This window comes from Halichoerus grypus, chromosome 9 (genome assembly GCF_964656455.1).
Source record: "Halichoerus grypus chromosome 9, mHalGry1.hap1.1, whole genome shotgun sequence".
NCBI lineage: Eukaryota > Metazoa > Chordata > Mammalia > Carnivora > Phocidae > Halichoerus > Halichoerus grypus.
In genome coordinates, this window is record NC_135720.1 from 97026496 (window position 1) to 97048539 (window position 22044).

Consider the following 22044-nt stretch of genomic DNA (forward strand, 5'->3'; position numbering starts at 1 on the left):
ATTAAGCACCTATTTTATTAAAATGCCATTATGGGGGCACCTAGGTGACTCAGTCAGTGAAGCGTCTGCCTTCAGCTCAGGTCATGATCCTGGGGTCCTGAGATCTATCCCTCATTGGGCTCCCTGCTCAGTGGAGAGCCTGCTTCTCCCTCTCCCTCTGCTGCTCCCCCTGCTTGTGCTCTCTCTCTCTCTGTCTCTCTGTCAAATAAATGAATAAAATCATAAATAAATAAATAGATAAATAAAATGCTGTTTTGTTTCAGTTACTAATGTTCTATTTTAGACAAGTATCTGCTGTATCCACTAGACTTCAGGTTTGTATTATCCTATCGTATTATGTTCACAGGATTGTAATTTTCCTGACCTAAATCACTTACTAGCTCAGTGGACCCTTGTTAAAGGTAGACCAAGAGAGTCCCCGTATTTGCCAGGTAGACTTGCTTGGACAACTGGATTTGACTAAAACTGGTAATTTTAGATACTTTAAAAATCACTTTTCATGGGAGCAGTTATATAATTTGTTAGGTTACCCCTCTTGTCTCCCTATCTTTTCATTGATAAAGACTTTCAATTTTCATTTGCCATATGGTTTGGGGGGTGTTAATATGGATAAACACAAAGACTGCCAAGGGGCCAGATGATCCTTTCCCATCTGGGACATGTATCTTGTGGGTTTCTTCAATAGGAGCAAGAAGAGAGAGGGATTCAGGTCTTTGTCATAGATTTTATTAGGAAAAAACAATGCCTTGAGTTCTTAGAATTCAAAAATAAAAGGAGAGAAAATCGATATCGTGATGAGCTGGAGAATTTAAACTCAGAAAGATCCACAGTGTGTAAATGGACTATTCCTTTACGGATTAAAATTGTGTTGCTTCGGGCAGTGTGGTTCCCTGGACCAGAAGCATCAGTACCAGAATTCTGAGAATAAGGACCAGCAATCTGTTTTCCCAAGCTCTCAGATGATTCTGATGCCTCCAACTAAAGTTGCCCCCTCTGCTATGGGCATTAAACTAGTTCTGAAAAATATAAAGTCTTGGGGCAATTATGTAAATTTAAGTATTTTATTTATTTATTTTTATTTTGACAGAGAGAGAGGGAACACAGCAGAGGGGATGGGAGAGAGAGAAGCAGGCCCACCGCGGAACAGGGAGCTGGATGCGGGGCTCGATACCAGGACGCTGGGATCATGACCTGAGCCGAAGGCAGATGCTTAACCGACTAAGCCACCCAGGTGCCCCTCTGTGAGTTAAATCGGGGGCCTTGAAGCAGTTTCTTTTTTCAAGTCACTTCATAACCAGTCCTTATGTGGATGATTTAAGGTAATGTCTACAATATAATTTATGACACGAGTGTTTAACATACAAGTATAAGTGTTAGATTACATATAACTAGTTACACCCAGAGGACAATTGTTGCGTATATCATATCTAGTCCGTTTCCCACCTGGATAACAATCCAGTCTAACAGCTAAAGTTGCTAACCATAGAACTCTTCAAGTTCAAATGAATGCTATGGGGCAATCCGTTGCGTTTTTATTTTAAAATATTATTGCGGTAAAACAGAATCTGCCATCTTAACCATGTTGGAGTGTACATTTCAGTGGCATTGACTTCATTCACAATGTCATGCATCCCCGGTTACGTTTTTTTAAAGCCGGGAAAAGGTTTTCACCACGATCACCTGAAATGAAATATACTCAGAACGTGGGTGCACCGCCTCCATTTCTAAATCTTGATACCTGATGCAGCCGACCTGCAAAAAAGACTTGCGTGTGGAGCTGGGGGGCGCACGGGCGGTCAGCGGGCCGCAGGGATCCCTGGGCTCGGTCCGCCCCGGCGGGGAGCGCAGCGCCGCGGCTCGGCGCCCCCGGGCGGCCTGGACGCGGTGCAGGGACGCGCTGGGCCAGCGAGGGGAGCTGCAGGGTAACTTTTCCCAGGGAAAGCGGCCGGTCGTCCCCGCTAGAAGCCTCCCTGCCTTTTGTTTGTTTTTCTGCCGGAGGCTGGAGAGCGGCCGGGTTCCTGCTGCTCCACCATGCGCCGCGCGGCCCGTGCGACTCGCCGGACCTCCCGGGCGTCCCTGCACGGACCGCTCGGTCTGTCCTAGCAGGGATCGCCCCCATCCCCAGTTCCCCTGCGGGCCGCTGCGCCCCAGTCGCCGAGGAGCTGCGCTCACCGCAGGGGCGGGCCCCCGCCTGGGTTCGCGACGCCAGTAAGTGGGGCCAGGGATTTAGGGGCTTCTGCTGGGCGACCTGTCACTGGGGGTGAAGGACTGGAGCTGCGGAGGGATCCCTCCCGGGGCCCCCGCGAGGGGCTGCAAGGAGAGGGAGAGGCTAATGGGCTGTAGTTTCTCTCCACGGTCATGTGGCTCTCTCTCCCTCTTAGCATGGAAACTCCGGGTTGCTCGGAGTCTGGAAGATTTTAATGGGTGTTTACCTTTCGGTGTTAGAGAGGGGAAAGACCCTTGCCGGGTTTGAAGCCCCTTTAGTAGGATGTGGAGGACTTGTTCTTGGAATTTTCCTGACTAGGCCTGTGGCTGTCCCACATGGGGTCTTAGCAGGAATCCTCCCACATTTATGTGCAACCATTTTTCACTGGGTTTCTTTCTGCTCTGATTTCTTCTTACTAATCTGAGTAGATGTTATGAGAGGGATGTTGAAGGATTTTTCCAGAGCAGCCGTTTCTTTCGTAATGTGCCTTTTCAAGTCTGACTTGGACACTGACATTGAGGGCTTTTAGTTTTACTTTTAAATATAAAAGTAGTTGAAGGCATCATTCTGCAGAAAAGAGTATTCATTTCTACTTATAATTAAGTAAAGATCTGCTTTTGCTAAATCTGGGCTATGCTGAGAGAATACTGCCTTGAATTTTGCATGCAAGTCTAGATTTCCCCAAGGCATTGGGACTTGTGTGGTTTTTTTTGGCCCAGAGCACTCTTTGTAGCAATAGAAGTTTGATAGCTACACTCTTCATTTCTTGCATTTTTCCAGTGAGTAGGCTTTCAGGATGTGCCCCAATAGTGAACTGTACTGTTGCTGAATGTAAAATTAAAACGAGCTTAAAATTTGTGTAGTCAACATATAAATTATTAAGAAAAATTTGTGTCTCAGCCATATGCTAGCTGTACTGGGAGTTAATGTATGCATAGATACGCACATTTGAAATCGTTTCTGGACAAAGCGCTGCAATTTGGTAAAGAATCCTTTTTTTTTTTTATTTGGTAAAGATTCTTTAAGGCCTTCCTATCTATCTGAGGACCAGTAATTGTAATACACTAGGAAGTGGGTGTAGAAATGAGAGCAGTGCTGGAATCCCCTATTTAAAATGATATCCTGTACCACTGCCCCCTCCCTAAGGTCCAGCCCCCTATGTGACCCTGCCTACTTTCTGTTTCCCCCCTGTCCACTTTGCCTTGCCCCTTCTCCAAAGTCAAAGCTGTTGGCTGGGCAGGAGTGGGCAGCCCCGTTTCTTAGTGAGATCAGTTTAGTTTTAGATGATGGAGGGATGTGTTGGAGGATTGATGGAGCCTGTCTGAGTAGACAGAGGTCTGTGCTCCTTGCCAAGGGAACTCAGCATTTAGTCACACAGAAGTGGTTTTTCTCACTGAAGTTTCTTACCTACAGACTACGTGTAAACGAGCTCCCAGGATAAAGAACAGGTCTTTGGGGGTTTTGTTGACTGTGCAACACCATCAAAGCTCTTTTTATACTTTCATTGTTTTCTTCTCAGTGCCTTTTGAGGTTCCCAGTAAAGGTGGAAAGTCATGTCAGTCTTGAACCTTTGGAATTATCTTTAACCATCTTTTCCTTCATTTCCTTCATCCTTTGTATCAGTGAGTCACCAAGACCTTTGAAATGTGATTTATACAGATCCCTCCCTCCATATTCTAATCCAGAACCTCACCCTGCCTCTCCTGCAGACTGGAGCAGACTCAGCTGGCCACCCAAGCCTGGCTCTTAATTAAGTCCTCAGTATCTGTTTGCTGAATGAATGAATGGATGAATGAACGAGACGCTCCCCTTTCTGTTCTCTTCAGCATTTGTTGTCCGTCTGATTTTTCTAAACTATCACTTCCTCAACTCTCTCCTTGCCTTTCAACCTGGTTCCTCTCCATTCGCTATCTCAGGTCTAAAATAATTTGCCTGGTTTTTCAAGGCGTTCATAATCAGGCCTCACCCCTCCTATCTAAATCCTATTTTCAGCTCAGCGTACATCCCCGTGCTCTATGCGGTTTGGTCTTGCTGTCCTGCTAACGGGGCCAGGCTCATTCCCACTGCAGTGTCACTGCCCACATTGCTCCCCTAGAAACTCCCTCCTTCTCCCCACTCTCCCGGGCAAATCTTACCCATCCTCTTGAGAAGGAGCCCACACGCTCCTTCTTCCCTAATGTCTTCTCTAGCTACTCATTTCTCTTCTCTTTCTTTATTTTTTTAAGCTCTTTTTTTTTTTAAAGTTATCTCTACGCCCAAGGTGGTATCTTTTTTCATGACCCTGAGATCAAGATTCCCACACTCTCCAGACTGAGCCAGCCAGGTGCCCCTCTCTTGTCTTTCTTTATTTTTTTTTTAAGATTTTATTTATTTATTTGAGAGAGAGAATGAGAGAGAGAGAGAGCATGAGAGGGGGAGGGTCATAGGGAGAAGCAGACTCCCTGCCGAGCAGGGAGCCCGATGAGGGACTCGATCCCGGGACTCCAGGATCATGACCTGAGCCGAAGGCAGTCGCTTAACCAACTGAGCCACCCAGGCGCCCTTTCTTTCTTTAAAGTCTTAAGGTACTTGTTTGTTAATCCTTCATTATATTGGCTGTATTGATCTCTAATTGGTTTAGGTTATTTTAAGCCTCTTCAGGGTAGAAGCCATAGTTTAGGCTGGTAATGTGGTGTCTTGGGCTTTGGAGTCAGGCAGAATTGCGGTCAGGGCCTGACTCCACTCATTACTCCTGTGGCCTTCCCCTAGCATTTGGAAAGAGGGGAAATGCCTCCCCCAGCAGGTGGTGGTGTGAAGGTGGTCGACAGTGCCTCCACAGGGCCTGACGTACGCCTGACTAAAATCTGCTCATCCCTCCGCAGTGACTCAGTGACTCAAAGAGGCCTGAACATTTAGGACATATTTGGTAGGTATTTGTTGACTGACTTGTAGTCTACTACAAGTCAGGGCTCAGCCTGGAGGCCCAGAGGACAGGGCAACCGTGCAGCGAATCCTCCGTGAGTGTTATCCTGCCCTTACTTAACATGGCTTGAGCCGAGGTTATTCCTGGCTACAGCTCTGTTTCTGGGATCTGTTGCTGTTTTTCCATCTGAACCTTGCCAGGAATGCTACTGCCTTCTAGTTGTGTGTGTGTGGGGTGTGTGTGTGTGTGTGTGTGTCTCACGGCTTCTCTCGCAGAAAGCTCCTCCCTTTTGTTTTGCAGGATCTTGCCGAGTTGGAGTTGTACCTAGCCCTTCTGTTTTTCTACTTGTGGGGTATGTGTGAGTGTCTGTATTTATGGCAGGACTCCTTGCCTGGTGCTTTCTTGGAAAAATTCTGGGTACAGTGACCCTTCTGTGTATGCTGATCTGTCAGCCTGTGAGGAGCGTCCCACTTAACTCGAATTCTCTCATTGGCAGTCTTTGCCAAACCACAGCGTCCTGAGGGGGGCGTACAACTGGAGGACTAGAGATCTCCTCTCTGCCGACCTCAGTGCGTGTGGCTGGGAGAATGCGCAGACGTGTACGCTTGATGATTTACACACATACACACATGTTCTTTGGGGGTTAGGATGCAACCATATCCTAGGTTGTGACTTCGCTTACCCCAAAACAGCTCTGATGTTGTTATCCATACACATGTGTTCTGGAAAATTACCTCATAAAAGCAACTTGGTAAAGCAAGTCATTTTGTGGGGCAAATTGCATTACAGTGCTGAGTGGTATGGCAGGAAGAAATCAGAGATGTCTTTACTCGCAGCCAAAGAAGTAAAAGAAGCAGCACAGGTCTTCCCAAGATGGTAAGGAAAGTTGATGTGGACATTCACACTCACCGTCTGCTCCTAGTGAGGGGCTGTGTGACGTTCGGAACATACTACTATTCAGCCGGTCCTAGGGAAATACTTAATCCAAGTGGAAAGCTTCCATTCCTGGGGCGCCTGTGTGGCTCAGTCGTTAAGCATCTGCCCTCAGGTCATGATCCCAGGGTCCTGGGATCGAGCCCCGCATCGAGCCCCGCATCGGGCTCCCTGCTCTGCGGGAAGCCTGCTTCTCCCTCTCCCACTCCCCCTGCTTGTGTCCCCTCTCTTGCAGTGTCTCTGTCTGTCAAATAAATAAATAAAATCTTTAAAAAGAAATATGCTACTCTGAAGATAACAAAGATTCTATTCATATTAATTGGGTCTCTGATCTCATCCGTAAAGTGAAGGTATCAGATCATCATTAAAGTCCCTTATAGGAAAAAAAAAATCTAATTCTGTAGTCTAAAGTTTCCTCAGCCTTATGCTACATCTGCTATATATGCTGTATGTTGAATTTAGGTCCCATTGAACTTAGTTAGCATTCAATCTATACTGATTAATATTGGGCTCTATATTACTTTAAATTTTTCTGGAATTTTAAGTTTGTCATCTTAACTCAATTTTTTAAAATGGAAGGGCCACGGGGCGCCTGGGTGGCTCAGTCATTTAGCATCTGCCTTCGGCTCAGGTCATGGTCCCAGGGTCCTGGGATCGAGCCCCGCATCAGGCTCCCTGCTCCGCGGGAAGCCTGCTTCTCCCTCTCCCACTACCCCTGCTTGTGTTCCCTCTCTCGCTGTGTCTCTCTCTGTCAAATAAATAAATAAAATCTTTAAAAAAATAAAATAAATAAATAAAATGGAAGGGCCACAGTAGTGCCTCACATTTCCTTTGGTACTTTTTCTACCTTGCCCAGGGCTGTAGCCACTTGATAAATGGACAGTGACGGCCAAGAACTTGTGGGAGCCCCATATTTGTGAGGAAAGAAAGATCAATGTGAGTCGTATTTTACCTTCCTGTAGGTGTAATATGACCTGTGATAAAGTGCTGATAACAAGTGACTGCCCTCGTGGTTACTATGGAAGATAATGTCCCAGAGCCAAAGGTAAAGTATTATGGTGTAATGTCCAACCACATATTGGACAATATCACGAAAGTACTATCTGCATGAACTTGTAGTTCCCAGAAGATAACAATGGTTTTGGCCTCTTGGATGTTGCCTTTGCTCTGAAAGTAAATTTATTAAAGAGTGATTTAACTTGGAAAAAACTGAGTGAGAAAAAAGATACGTACGTGTTCCTTCATGTTATCTTAGCTGTTAAAAAAACAAATGTTTGGGGCGCCTGCGTGACTCAGATGGTTAAGCATCTGCCTTCGGCTCAGGTCATGATCCCGGGATCCTGGGATTGAGCCCCACATCGGGCTCCCTGCTCCTTGGGGAGCCTGCTTCTCCCTCTGCCTCTCTCTCTGTCTCTCATGAATAAATAAATAAAATCTTTTAAAAAATTTTAAAAAAACCACACAAATGTTTTTGTACATTTGTGTAAAAATTCGTAGAAGGCTTCATAATTTTTGTGTCCTGGCCCCCATATAATCATTCAGTCTTGCAAAGAAGGGAGGCACAAGGGGATGGGATGGCAGTGGGAATGCGGTTGGTGGTACAGGAAAGTCATCAGTAGTGAAAATTACCCTTTACAAACCCATAATGTGCTCATTCATTAATTTATTCATTCAACGAATGTTTATTGTGAGCAGCTATTTTGTGCCAACTGCATGCCACGTCCACGTCTAGGTGCTGGGAATAGAGTTATGAACTTAATAAAAATTCTGCCCTCAAGGCATTTATATTCTCAGGAGAAACCTAGTTTGAATAACCCCATAACCTCTATAACCCCACGGTACACAAGGCTTATATGGAGAGGGCTAAAATGTTTATTTCTGTGCAGATTTCCTCTGTTTCAGGGGTAGACAAGTTGTGCTTTGTAGGCATATTCTGCCTGCTGCCTGTTTTTTTAAATAGACTGTATAGGAACACAGCCCATTCGTTTACCTACTGTCTATGAGTGCTTTGGTGCTGCGTTGGTGGAATTGAGTAGCTGTGATAGGAGACATAGCCCTCAAAGCCGAAAATATTTACTAGCTCTTCACAGAAGACGCTTGCTGACCCCTGCCCTATTTTATTTTTATATTAAGCCTTTCCCTCTTTGATATGTTTTATTGACTTGTTCGTTGTGTATGATAGTGAAGCACCTTCCATTGAGTGAGATCAGCTCCAGAGTTACAAGATTTGCACAGCCCTTGAGATAGATGGTATGTTCTCATTCACTCCCCTCATCTTCACCTCACCCTGCCCTGCCCACCCTTCAGTCATGAGGTGGTACTCAGGCAGGCCGCCGGGCCTGACTGTTGCCATCCTCGACAGCCTTCTTTGTGAAGCTTGGGGACGGACTGTCCCCGAGCTCATCCACGGTTTCACACAAGTCAGGGTAAGTTATTCTTCCTCTCGCTCTTCAGCCTTACACACTAACTTCAGCTCCTCACAGTCCCCGTGAGCCACCTATAGTGACGTGCCCTCGTTTAGAAATAATCTACAAGTGACTTAAGATTTTTTTGGTTCAGGTTCAGGGCCAGAGCGCCCTTCAGTACTGTAGGAGAAGCAGTGGGAAGTCGTGGTATTAAGGACCCTGCTGCACGAGGAGTTCTTTGCTCAGAAGTGGGGTTGAAGGAGGAGAGGGAGAGAGAGAGGCGTGGAACACGTTCTGGGGAACAGCTAGCTAATTTTCTTCTCCCCTCACTCCAGCTGATGCAATAGCCAAAAGCATCTTTAATGCATGCCTTTGCCGAGGTAAAAGCAAAGCAGATTCCACATAAAGAAGGTTCCTTTGGCCTTCTAGCTTCGAGCTGCTGTCCCCAATGCAGAAAAAAGCGCTAATCCAAGAGGTAAAATACTTAGAAGACATTTTTGCTGAAATGAATATGGGCAGAAAGATTAGGCCCCAGAGAGGAAAATATAAACAGAGATGGTACTATTTTTAGTACCCTTTTAAAGTAAATTAACAGTATTAACTTAACTCTTGTAAAGTTATGACACATTTGGACCCAGAATATGATGCGTAGTTACCTGCAGGATAAAGTAAAATGGAACTCTGAAGTGCCATGAGAAGGGCCATTTAATGATTTTGCACATAATTCAGCTTTCTTAGGAGGATAGATAAGTTTCAGTGTAACACGATTAAGGCTGAGGGAGAAAAGCTGCTCAGAAGGGTCCGATTTTAGCAGGGCCAGTGAGCCGCAATTCCCAGACAACACGAAGTTTGTGTACAGTTTTGTGTTCTCTCTTTAAAAAATTAGTAATTGTCACATTTATTCAATGACGGTCCAAGTTTCATACTGAAGAATGGACTACGGTTCCCAGCCTGTTTTGCAGGCTGTGAATGAGCAGGGTAGCTGGTATGAGCTGCTGGCCAGGAGCAGATGTTCTTTGCCTCTGCTGAGGATTGAAGCCGAAGGGAGGGAATTGGGGCGGATCGCAGGAAGGTTTCCCCAATGCCACCTAGCCGGAGAAACCATGACATTTGTTTCAAAGATTTGCCGGAACTCTGCAAGCGAAAGAAAGCTGTATGTCTTTGTTGGTTGAGTACAGCCTCGTCCAAAGTCCAAAGTCCTGAGCTGATGACATTGAGGGTGCCTTTCTGTGATTCCCTGAGACACAGTAATTCTAGTGTTGGGGTAGGAGGGCCCCGGCGGCCTGCTGCGTCAGCCTTCCTATGGGATTTACTGTTCTTCCATTTTAGAATTTCAGAGCATTTCTGGTCAGGTCAAACGATTTGATGATCATTACTTCGCACGCGAGGAAATAGCACTGTGTTGGGAGATACTTACCAAGGGTGGTACAGGATGTAAATAGCAAAAGACTAAAATTCAAATTTTGACCATTCGAACAAGGAGTACCTACTATTTGCAAGTGGAATGTAAGGTGTGAGGGCACAGAGATGAAGGAAGCGCCGTGAGTGTCCCCGCCAATGCCGAGGGCAGGCCTGCATGTCCCTGACCCCAGAGAAGGGCTGGCAGTGAGGTGGGGACAGGGTGCTGTGGTGGCTGAGGGAGAGAGCTGTTAGCTATGCCTCTTGTGGGATGGGAGGCTCTCGAGGTGATGTTTGAGCTGGACTAAGGGAAGGGCAGGAGTTGATTCTGACCTGGGGGCCTGGCTGAGTCAGTGGGGCACTGTCCCCCCTCTAACAGAGAGATGTCATGTAGCGTACAGGGTCGCTCTGGGCCACTACCTTCCCTTTGCTAGCTTTTGTGCGTGTGACGGGAAAAGTGGAAACACTGGTCCATTTTTTTTCTTAGATAAAACTAACTTGAGTCCTGACACAGAGTCACAGAATCAGGGACCACTAGAGTGGGAAACCACCTCACTTCATCAAGCCCAATGTCCCGACGGCGCAGAAAGTAGACCCAAGGACCAAGAGGTACTCCGAGTCACAGGGGTCGGTGCCTGTGGCCCTACCCATGTGATCTGGATGAGAGCGAGCAAATCCTGAGAGGACTGATTTAAGTGATCAAACTGCTGTTTTACAAATGATGTGTATTTTATATCCCATTCTCTCTATATACTCTGCTATGTATTCTGTAAAGGAAAGCCAAGAAATTGGACCCAGAACATATTGGGCCCGCATCAAGTAGCATTATGGGAAAAAAAAACTTCTGTTTAGTGTTCATCAAAAGACTGGATGTGTTGCAAAAAAATGGGTGTGTCAAGAGCATCTCAGTTTTTGCCAGAACAATGGTTTGGGGCAATCTACAATATGTGACAGAGTCACAGAAAAATATTCTGTTTGAGTTAAAAAGAGCATCTTTAAAAAGAGCACTAAGTGATCCCAACAACAGTCTTTGCCCAAGAGTGGTGAGGGTGTGGGTGGTCAGGGTTTCCATCCTGGGTGGGTCCCATGATAAAAGCAAAGGCCGACTCCCCATACCCAGTGTTAAAAACCCAATGAGGGGCGCCTGGCTGGCTCAGTTAGTGGAGCATCTAACTCTTGATCTTGGGGTCTTGAGTTCAAGTCCCAGGTTTAGTGTACAAATTACTTAAAAAAAAAAAAATAAGTTCAAAAAAATAATAATATAAAAATAAAAACTTTTCCTTTGGAAAAAAAACCCACCAAAAATCAAGGAGCTGGTGATCATTCCGCAGGACAGGTGAAGGCATTCAAACATCACTACATCATTTGCTATTTAAAAGCAGTTAACAAGCCTGTGAGCTCAGTCTATGTGACGATGCATTTGAGTTGAAACTGGAACCCAGTCCCTCTTTGTCTGTATTCAGTTTGCCTCCATTGTAGACAGTCAGTGCTGGGGAGGTCCCTGCTGGGTTCCCTGATGTTTGATTGCAGAATGGGGCCAGCTAGAGCATGGCCACCTCACTGGTTTCCATATTTGGACTTTGAGCTACAAAGTACTTCCAGTTCCTCTCATTCTCAAATCCTCAAAAGATTTCATGGTCTTTGGATCTTTTGCAACCTTTCTTTTGAGTTTGGTGCAGTCAGCCTGGGTTCCTATCTCAGTTCTATCACCTATTAGTTATATAACCTTGGGCACGTCACTTGTGTCTCAGTTTCCTTATCTAGAAAATTGGGGGGAGGCGGGTTGGTGATCACAGTACTGTGGACAAGTTGCTTGTGCCTCCGTTTCCTTATCTGTAAAATAGGGATAATAATAATAGTGCCTCCCGGTGGAGTGTTGAGAATTGAACGGGTTAATATATGCAAAGCACTTGTAGTAGTACTGTACACATACCAAGTATTTAAATTATTATCATTACTATCCTTTTGGCTTATTTGATGTATTAGGAGGCTAAAATTCTGGTGAGTGCTTTATCCAAGTTAATTCTTGGAGTCAGAGCAGTATTTAGAGTACTGCCCATTGGCTGGTTAGCTAATTCCCAAGAAAGGATGGGCTGCTGCATCCTGTTGCCTTCTCAGGCAGTCTGTACCATGAGCTGCGAATTCAAGTGCTATCAAAGGCAGAGGAAGAAATGTAGAAGATTCAGAGAAGCTGGGTATGTGCTTGTGAAACAGCAAAGGAATTGCTCTTCTCTCTCTCTCTTTTTTTTTTAAAAAGCACCCTTTTTCTTCTCCAGTTTTTCTCCAAACAGGAGGAGTTTTTCAGGCTTTTACTTTGTCACTTTTGTTGGAGGTCCAGGAACAGAGAAATATTTTTCTTTTTCATTCTTTTTTTTTTTTTTTAAAGATTTTATGTATTTATTTGATACAGAGAGAGAATGAGAGAGAGAACACAAGCAAGGGGAGTGGCAGGCAGAGGGAGAGGGAGAAGCAGACTCACCGAGCAGGGAGCCTGATGTGGGGCTCGATCTCAGGACCCTGGGATCATGACCTTGAGCCGAAGGCAGACGTCCAACGACTGAGCCACCCAGGCGCCCCGAGAAATATTTTTCTTCCAGTAAAACAAGTGGTGTGAAGGTACAAAAATAAATGACAACTAAAAATATTGGCAACCCATGTGGTATCCATTTTAGGGACAACAGGCAGGATGGGGACTGTGATGAGCCTGGGGACCCTTGCCCAGTCTTAAAAGATGGTGACGTTTCTCTGGCTTTTTATTACCGTGGAAGGCTAAGGAGCTCTTGTTATTAGCTCTTCAGTTTTTCCAGAGAAGCCCCAAATGTCATTTTTATAGGAGAGTTCCTATTTTTAAATATAGACTGAAAGCATACCTCTGAATTCAGTTCTCAGGCTGCTGGGTTGCAACCCCTGGTCCACACCATGTGGAATCTCCATATGCTAATGTCATATATTCAGGGATTTCAGCCAGAATTGTGAAGTCTTGTCCACTGTGCAAAATTAGAGAGAAATCCTCTCTGTATTTCAGAGAGGAATGCCCTTGTTCATTGGGTACGTAAGCACAGACTTCTGATTCCATTCCTAAAACATTCAACTTTGAGTGAATGAAAAGCATTGCTCCATGATTCAGATGATTGTCTGAAAGGCTTTGGGACTTACGTTCGAGAGTAGTAGGCTAAATAATATCCCCCAAAGATAGGAGGTCCCTGGAACCTGTGAATGTTACCTTGTATGGCAAAATAGACTGCAGATGTGATTAAATTAAGGGATTTGAGGTGAGGAGGGTCCCCTCGATTATCTGGGTGGGCCCTAAATGCAAATACGGGTTCTTACAAGAGAGAAGCAGAGGGAGATTTGAGACCACCCAGAAGAGAAGGCCATGGGACCACAGAGGCGGAGACTGGAGCCATGTGGCCAGGGCCAAGGAATGCCAACGGCCATCAGAAGCTTTCAGCTGTACTCAATGGAATATCTAACATTGGCTTCAGCAACAAAGACCTTTAATTAGGTCATATAACGAGAAATCTACAGCTGATATTTTCAGAGATCATGCAGCAGTGCAATGCTGTCATCACAGACTCAGCCTCTTTCTTTCTTTTTATCCATTCTCAGCAGACAGGATTCTGATGTTTCGAGTTGATTTCTCATAGTCACTAGAAGGCTGTCTCAGCCCTAAATATTACAGGTTTATGCAACCATGTTTAAGGCAGAAACATAGGGCAACCTCTTTGTCAGCTGTCTTTATCAGGGAGGAGATTTCTTCTCAGAAGCCTTTCTCTTTCCCTTACCAGCTCACTTTCCTTTCCATCTTATGAATGAGAGCCATAGTCCCATTCCTACACAAATTTCAGTGGCAAGTGGAAATGCTTTGCTTGGCTTAGACTGACCAGAGTTCATGCCCTGGGGCTGTGGTAGGTGGCTGCCTTCCCTGATTATGTTGGATCCTGAATAAAATCAGGGTTTTGAAAATTAAGCAAGAAGGGCAGCATTGCTATTGGGTAGATCAGCAAAGGCATCCGCTGCCTCACCCTTCTTTTTTCTAGTGCATTGTCCATTGCCCTGTTGTTTTCCCAGAGCAGCAGTGAGGTTTTGTTCAGTTTCAGATTATGACATGAGTCATCATATTTGGGCCACCACAAAAATGGTGAACAACTGCAAATACTGAACTCAAATGTATTTAACCACTTCCTGCTGGGATGTACTCAGAACTGACTGTGGGTGGACTGATGCTTCTTGTGTAATGCTAATTTGAATAATACCACTGCATTTTTTAGTATGGGAAATAATTCACTAGAGTACAGACTAGCAAGCTCAGACAGTGGTCACGGTCCTGTTCTCTGGATCCAGACATAGTGCAACTACTTCTTCTCTCTTACGCCCCTTTGTACACTTGAAACAAAGATCGTGGCTCCCCAAGTCTCTTACTTCAAGTATTCTTTCTTCAACTACTGTTCTTGTGCTTTTATTTAGGCCCTTCATTATTTCTCTAGTGTCTCTCTTGAAATTTGTCACCCAAAGTTGAAATGACCAGAGTCGTGCAATGTATCAACCTTGTCTGAATGCTGTGTTCCTAATAAGAGCTCCAATCAGGCATTATCTTTGGAAAAAATAAAATAAACAACCTTAGAACTACTCGTAGCTGTCTACTGAGCATCTGAGCATCTCCAATGAGGGGTTTTGTACATACCTCAAATCCTACACCTTTGAAAACAGAACCCATCATCTCCACACCTTGTCCAAGTAACATAGGCACACACATTCCATATTCCAAATCTGTGTCTCCCGTATCTGAGAGTCATCCAGTCCAGGCCCTTTGTTCAGGCCTTCAACATGTATCACGTGGAGTACTGCAAGCCCTCTAAACTAGTCTCTCTGCCTCTAGTCTCTCTATCCTAACATCTGGGTGGTCTCCAAAGGGACCTTCCTTGTGCCATTTCCCTGCTTAAAAGCCCGGGAGAGCTCCTCTCTGTACGGTAAGACCAAACTCCTCCATGACAAATAGAACCCCTTCACAGCTGGGCCCCATCCTGACTTTCTAGGCATTTCCTGCCATTTCCTTACTGCCCTAGTGGTCTTTATGCCTTAGTCCCCTTCTTCACAGCCTGGTTTGCAATTAGAGTCACCTGAAGAGCTTTCTTAACTACTGAAACTCATTCCCTACCCCTGACCTGACCGTTAGAGGTGGGGCCTGGGCATCAGTATTTGTTAAAAGGTGATTCTAATGTTCAGCCAGGGATGGAACCACTGGGCATTTGCCAAGGTCCTGTACCACCAACCTTTGGCACATAATTTCCTCCATCTATAATTCCTTTCTCTCCCTTTTCTGTACAATAAAACCTTGCTCATTCTTCAAAACCTCAGTACTGCCTCTTCTCTGAAGGGTTGTCAGATCCCTGCCTCCACCCAAGAGTTGGTTGTTCTCTCTACCATGTTCTCATAGTACTTTCTACATTTTTCATGATCGTGTCAGTTGTGAGTTATTTAAGGAAGGATCCTTACCTTACTCATAGTGTGCCCCCAAAGACTTGCATAATGCTTAGCATCTTAGCAAAGGTTCAGTAAAATTGTACACTGTCAACCTGACATCAGTGCCCAAAGAGACACTAGTTTGATCCATTGTACAATCACTATGAAATTACCTGAAATAACGTTAAGATTAAAAAGCAGCTATCATGGCATGGTAAGAGTCAGATGTTGCTAGAGTAATTGAATTTTGTTCTATGATAGTATGACAAACTGTAACAAGGAGAAGTTGTGAGGGCGACTGTGTGTTAAATGAATGACTCACTCTATCTTGACTTCACTGAAGTTCTTAATTCTTTCACAAATGGCTTTCTTGATGATAATCTAGAAGCATTGTCCCAATTATACAATTTAATTGGATGAGGAAGTAGTGGGACATTAACTACCAAAGAAAGGCTTCTACGATTAATAATTTATAGATATGAATCAGGAGTATAATGCTGTTGCAAAAAAAAAAAACGTGGGGGAGAGCCCACATGCTACTGAAATGTACATCATTATTAAGGTTGGTCACCACAGCTCATCAAGAGGATGGAGAAATGTGTGAGGATTCATAGATGAATGCCAAAGATAATTAAAGGAGTGGAAAAAGGTCCTATGAGGAAAGGTTGCGTAACTAAAGCAGAAGGCTGAGAGACACACTTTTGATTACTAATTTCATGTACACACATTTTTGTGGGATAGTTTATATTTGCATCAAAACAAAGCATGAAGAAATTAGCTTAAATTAGAACAGGCAAGTTTTAGTTGGACATTAAGAAAAATATTCTAATTAACTGGATTACAAAATGCAAATCTGATCATGTTATTCTTAAGTTAAAAAAAAAAAAAACCTTGGGACGCCAGGGGGGTTCAGTTGGTTAAGCATCTGCCTTTGGCTCAGGTTGTGGTCCTGGGGTCCTGGGATCCTGGGGTCCTGAGGTCCTGGGATTGAGCCCAATGTCGGGCTCCCTGCTCAGTAGGAAGCTTGCTTCTCCCTCATCCTCTGTCCCTCCCCCTGCTTGTGCTCTCTCTCTCTGTCAAATAAATAAATAAAATCTTTTAAAATAAAAAAATAGATGGAGGTAAATAGGAAAAAGAAGAAAAAAGGGAAAACAAACGCAGAGTCAAAAATTGCTTATGTTGTGGTTCAAGTACTCTTTCTGTGTCATATTGAGACACAGCCATGATATATGATAATGTTCTAATATTAGATTTTATTGAATAAATCTACACTTGTATGTCTTAAGCTGAAATAAAATGTTTGCGACACGTATCTTTTTAGATTCCCTTCCTCTACCATTTTGGGGAGAACTTCTTAAACTTCTAATGTAGAATAATTTCAAACATACAGAAAACTTGCAAGAATAGTACAAAGAACACCCATATACCTTTACCCAAATTTACCTATTGTTAATATTTTACCCCATTTGTTCCCTCTCTGTCTACACTCACACCATTCCCCCCCCCCCACCACGCGCACACACACACAATCTTTTTGTTCTACCCAGTTGAGAATAAATTGCATACATCATGGTCTTTTTCTTATAAATCCTTCAGGGTGTATTTTCTAAAAATAAGACTGTGCTCTTACAGACCACAAGACAGATACCAGCTTCAGTAAATGTAATACAGATGCAATACTTTTACCTAATCTACCATCTATATTCCAATCCTTTCCATTGGCCCAATGATGTCCTTTGCAGCACTTTTGTCTCCTTTGGTACAGGATTCAGTCGAAGCCTACGTTTTTCAGAATCCTTGTGAGGCCCTCCACAAACAGAACTCTGGGGTTCTCTCTCTCCAGTTCCAAGCTCCCCACCTTTCCCTCCCTCCCATGTTGAAGCCCCTGTGCCTTTGTTTCTGCTCCTTGGACTGCTAGAACATCTTCCCTTACAAAACACCTACTTTTCTTGTTCTCTCAAGCTCCATGTTTTGTGAAGACTTTGCTTATGCCCATCCTCAGCCCAGATGGAATTGACCCAGCTGGAAGCCAGGGGACTTTCTCTTTAACCTCTCCCATGTCCTGTACCTGAAACCTAAGCATACTTGATATATCTTAGTGCATGTTCATGAGTACATATCTGGGCCCACCCACCACCCTCATCCCCCTGCCATGAGACCCTAAGATCTCTGAAAAAAGGAACAATATTTTATATTCTTTGCATCCGCAGGGTTGAACATACAATCTGTTGCATAGGAGTTGCTTTTTAAGTATTTATTAATCAGCAGTGGGATATATCACTGTAAAGAGCTGCTGTAGGAAGTTGCAGGGTGTTTGATCCTGTCATCCTTCAAGAGGAAGGAAAATGCTCCTTTAATCAGAGGCCTTAAAATAGCTCTGGGGGAGGGGAATGAGTTTGGGGTGGGGGAAATTTGATCTCTGAAAGCTCTCCAGTTATATGATAGAGTGTGATGAAAGCAGACATAACCTTTACATTTAAAGTTTCCCAAAGACCCACACAACCTTCGCAAGAACATAGACTGGATTTTTTTCACCCATCCCCCCACCCACCTCCCCTCTGGCAACCACAGTTCTTTATATTTAAGTCTGGTTTTTGGTCTCTTTTTGTTTTGTTTTGTTTCTTAAATTCCACATATGAGTGAAATCATATGGTATTTGTCTTTCTCTGACTGACTTCTTTCACTTAGCACTATACTCTCTGGGTCCATCCATGTTGTTGCAAATGGCAAGATTTCATTCTTTTTGATGGCTGAGTAGTATTCCATTGTGTATATATAGCACATCTTTATCCATCCTTCTATCAACAGACCCTTGGCTGCTTCCATATATTGGCTATTCTAAATAATGCTGCAGTAAACATAAGGGTGCATATGTTTTTGAATTCGTGTTTTTGTTTTCTTTGGATAAATACCCAGTAGTACAATTACTGAATCAGATAGTAATTCTATTTTTAATTTTTTGAGGACACTCCATGCTGTTTTCCACAGTGGCTGCACCAGTTTGCATTCCCACCAACAGTGCATGAGTATTCCTTTTTCTCCAAATCTTCGCCAACACTTGTTGTTTCTTGCATTTTTTATGTTAGCCATTCTGAAAGGTGTGAGGTGATATCTTGGTGGTGGTTTTGATTTACATTTCCCTGATGATGAGAGATGTTGAGCATCTTTTCATGTGTCTGTTGGCCATCTGTATGTCTTCTTTGGAAGAATGTCTATTCAGGTCCTCTGCCCATTTTTAGTTTCTTTAGTATTGAGTTGTATAAGTTCATATATGTATTGGATAGTAACCCCTTATCAGATACATCATTTGCAAATATCTTCTCCCATTTAGTAGATTATGACTGGATTTATTTTTTTAAGATTTTATTTAAAAAAATTTTTTTAAGTAATCTCTACCCCAAGGTAGGGCTCGAACTTAGAACTCTGAGATCAAGAGTCACATGTTCGGGGCGCCTGGGTGGCTCAGTTGGTTAAGCGGCTGCCTTCGGCTCAGGTCATGATCCCAGGGTCTTGGGATCGAGCCCCACATCGGGCTCCCTGCTCAGCCTGCTTCTCCCTCTCCCTCTGCTGTTCCCTCTGCTTGTGCTCTCTCTGTCAAATAAATAAATAAATCTTTAAAAAAAAAAAAAAAGAGTCACATGCTCTATTGAGTGAGCCAGCCAGGTGCCCCTGGATTTATTTTTTAATTCCAAACTAATTTTAGACTTCCAGAAGAGTTACAGAAAACCATACAGAGAATTCCTAGAAATCCTTCACCCAGCTTCCCCTAATATTAACAAGTTCTATAACCATAGAACAATAATCAAAACTGGGAAATTTGCATTGGTACAGTGCTATTAACTGAACTATAGACCTGATTCAGATTTCACCAACTTTTCCACTAATGTCTTTTTTCTGTTCCAGGGTCCTATTCAGGATCCCACATTGCACTTAGCTGTCTCTTTAATTGCCTCCAATCGGTGACAGTTCCTAAGCCTGTCCTTGCCTATTATGATCTTGACACTATTGGAGACTATTTGTCGTTTATAGAATGTCCTTCATTTTGGGTTAGTCTGAGGTTTTCTTATGATTAATCAAAAATCTGCATTTTTGATAATACCACGGAAGGGATGTGCCCTTCTCAGAGCATCATATCCAAGTTCATGATGTCATAAGTTTTATTAATGGTGACATTGAATTTGATCACTTGGGTAAGGAAGTTTCTGCTGGATTTTTCCCTATGGAGTTACCATCTTTCCCTTTGAAGTTAATAAGTATCTTAGAGATACTTTGAAACTATGTAAATGTCCTGTTTCTCCTCAACCTTTCATCCACTCATATGTGCATCCATCAGTGACTGTTGTCTGCAACAAATCTTACTGTGGTATTTGTCTAACAGTGAATTTTTTATTTCCCTCTTTCCTTCTACATTTATTGATTGGAATTCTTTTGGAAGGAGAAGCTGTGTGGACTGGATTTAGTTGCAGAATGTCACATACTTCTAATCAGTATTTTCTGGTCTTTTGATTTTTCACATAATTAGTTTGACAGCCATATTTCCCTCAGGGTGCCTGGCTGGCTCATTTGGTAGAGCATGTGACAACTCTTGGTGTCAGGGTCGTGAGTTCAAGCTCCATGTTGGGCGTAGAGCTTACATTTAAAACAAACAACTTTTATTTTTATTTTAGTATTTATATTTTATTAATGTTTACATAAAAGCATTGCAATCACTTAAGTTATTACTACATTTTCTTTATTATAGGTAGATTGAATGACTTAATTTTATAAATTACAAACCCAATGATTTGTTATTAAAGAAAACACAACTGAATGACTTTTAAAAGGGCACATCCTACATACAGACCTTAAGAAATTAGTTGTTCTGGGCACGTGGGTGGCTCAGTCGTTAAGCGTCTGCCTTCAGCTCAGGTCATGATCCCAGGGTCCTGGGATTGAGCCCTGCGTCGGGCTCCCTGCCCAGCGGGAAGCCTGCTTCTCCCTCCCCCACTCCCCCTGCTTGTGTTCCCTCTCTCGCTGTCTCTCTCTGTCAAAAAATAAATAAAATCTTAAAAAATAAATAAAAAATAAGTAAAAAAAGAAATTAGTTGTTCTTTGTTTAGCTTCTGTATGTCTAGTCGTAAAAATAATACTGTTGATGCCTACCCACAAATAGTTCCTTTGGCACATGTAAATTCTGTATCAGGAGAACTTTAATTTTAACATTTCTTGGTTTTGTTACATTGTAAATCGTAGCAGAATTACACAGAACACAGTATATTTAGTACAGATTTTTGTAGCTCAGCAGTTTTGTCGACCTTAGTTTTCATGCAGTGTTTGCCCTCCGTGGCTGGTCAGCAGAAAGCATTGGATTGCAACTGATCCATTTCTGAGTCAGTGACAAATTCACTTTCCAAGAATGGTATCTCTCATCTTACAAAAATTTAAGAGAGCATTATTTAGGCCAGAGGTTGGCAAACTTCTTCCATAAAGACCCAGATCATAAATATTTTAGATTTTATAAGCCATATAGTCTGTCACAACTACTGAATTCTGCTCTTGTGTGTGAATACATCTGTAGACAATATGCAAATGAGCGGCCATGACCGTGTTCCAATAAAACTTTATTTATAACAACAGGTGGCGGGTGGGCGGGGGGAGGTTGGTTTTCATTTGCTGACCCCTGATTTAGACAATAAAAATACACAAACTTAAAATGCACATTAGCAGTTACCCTTGTCTGTCATTTTTCTCTACAGGCAGAAGACTGATCTTTGAAAATATGTATTTGGGAGATAGTCACGTTCTATTGAATACCTTGTGCTGGTGCTGCCATCGAAAAATCTGGTTACACTCCGGGGAGGCCTGCCGCCTCTGCAGGACTGCACCGCCTCGGCCCTGAGATGAGTGTCCGGCCTGAGCGGGCACACCATGAATAGATACACAACGATCAAGCAACTCGGGGATGGAACCTATGGTTCCGTCCTACTGGGACGAAGCATTGAATCTGGGGAACTGATTGCCATTAAAAAGTAAGTTTTATTCTTCACTCACATCAGTTCATCCTCAACTACACATTGTCAACATTGTTTTAACTCTACCCTCTGCATGTCTCGTCATTGAAAAATTTCTAAAGGGGGGTGGGTGGGAGGCATGGAGGAAAGACTTAGACAATGATTTCTGTGGGCTAGGTGACTGTTGGCTCTGGAATGTTCATGGCAGAGGTCTTAAACACATTTCTACTTTAGATTTGTTTATTGCACTAGTACGTTTTCAAGGTGTCTTATCCTATTGTGACATAGTAACGAGCAGGTTTAGAAACATTTTATTGGAAAGGAAACTGAAACTCTGAGAAGTTAAGTGACTTAATTTGGGTCATTTACACATGTGGTGGTCTGGGGACCACTATCTTCATCTCCCCACTCCACTTGCCCTTTGCAGTCTGAGTCCACTATGTTAGTTATCTGTTGCTGCGTAACCATTTACCCCAAGAATTCGTGGTTTAAAACTACACACATTTATTATCTCTTATTATCTCTGTGAGTCAGGAGTCTGGGCATGGTTTAGGTGAATTCTTTACTTAAGGGTCTCTCGTGAGGCTGCAGTCAAGGTGTTGGCCAGGGCTGGGGTCTTCGCTCAAGGCTGGACTGGGAAAGGATCCACTTCCAGGCTCACTCACGTGATTGCGGGCAGCATTCCATACCTCCCTCGTGGTTGCACTGAGGGCCTCAGGTCCCTCCTGGCTGTTGGCTAGAAGCTGT

General features: G+C 43.5%; 2 protein-coding genes across 3 annotated transcripts in view; both read left to right on the top strand.

The window, feature by feature from the left end:
* The first annotated feature begins 1694 nt into the window (after positions 1-1694).
* LOC144379075 (uncharacterized) lies at positions 1695-21185 on the top strand. Its single transcript, XM_078055237.1, has 2 exons — positions 1695-2208; positions 21043-21185. Exon 2 carries the CDS (start codon positions 21066-21068, stop codon positions 21183-21185), a length of 120 nt encoding a protein of 39 aa, XP_077911363.1. The 5' UTR covers positions 1695-2208; positions 21043-21065.
* CILK1 (ciliogenesis associated kinase 1) overlaps positions 21179-22044 on the top strand; it is a 37196-nt gene continuing 36330 nt past the window's right edge. For both annotated transcript variants that reach the window (XR_013441234.1, XM_036092715.2), the window contains exon 1: positions 21179-21315. Coding sequence is in view for 1 of the 2 variants with exons in the window: in XM_036092715.2 (XP_035948608.1) it covers positions 21215-21315 (101 nt within the window). In the remaining variant the exon portion in view is untranslated. The remainder of the gene's footprint in view (positions 21316-22044) is intronic.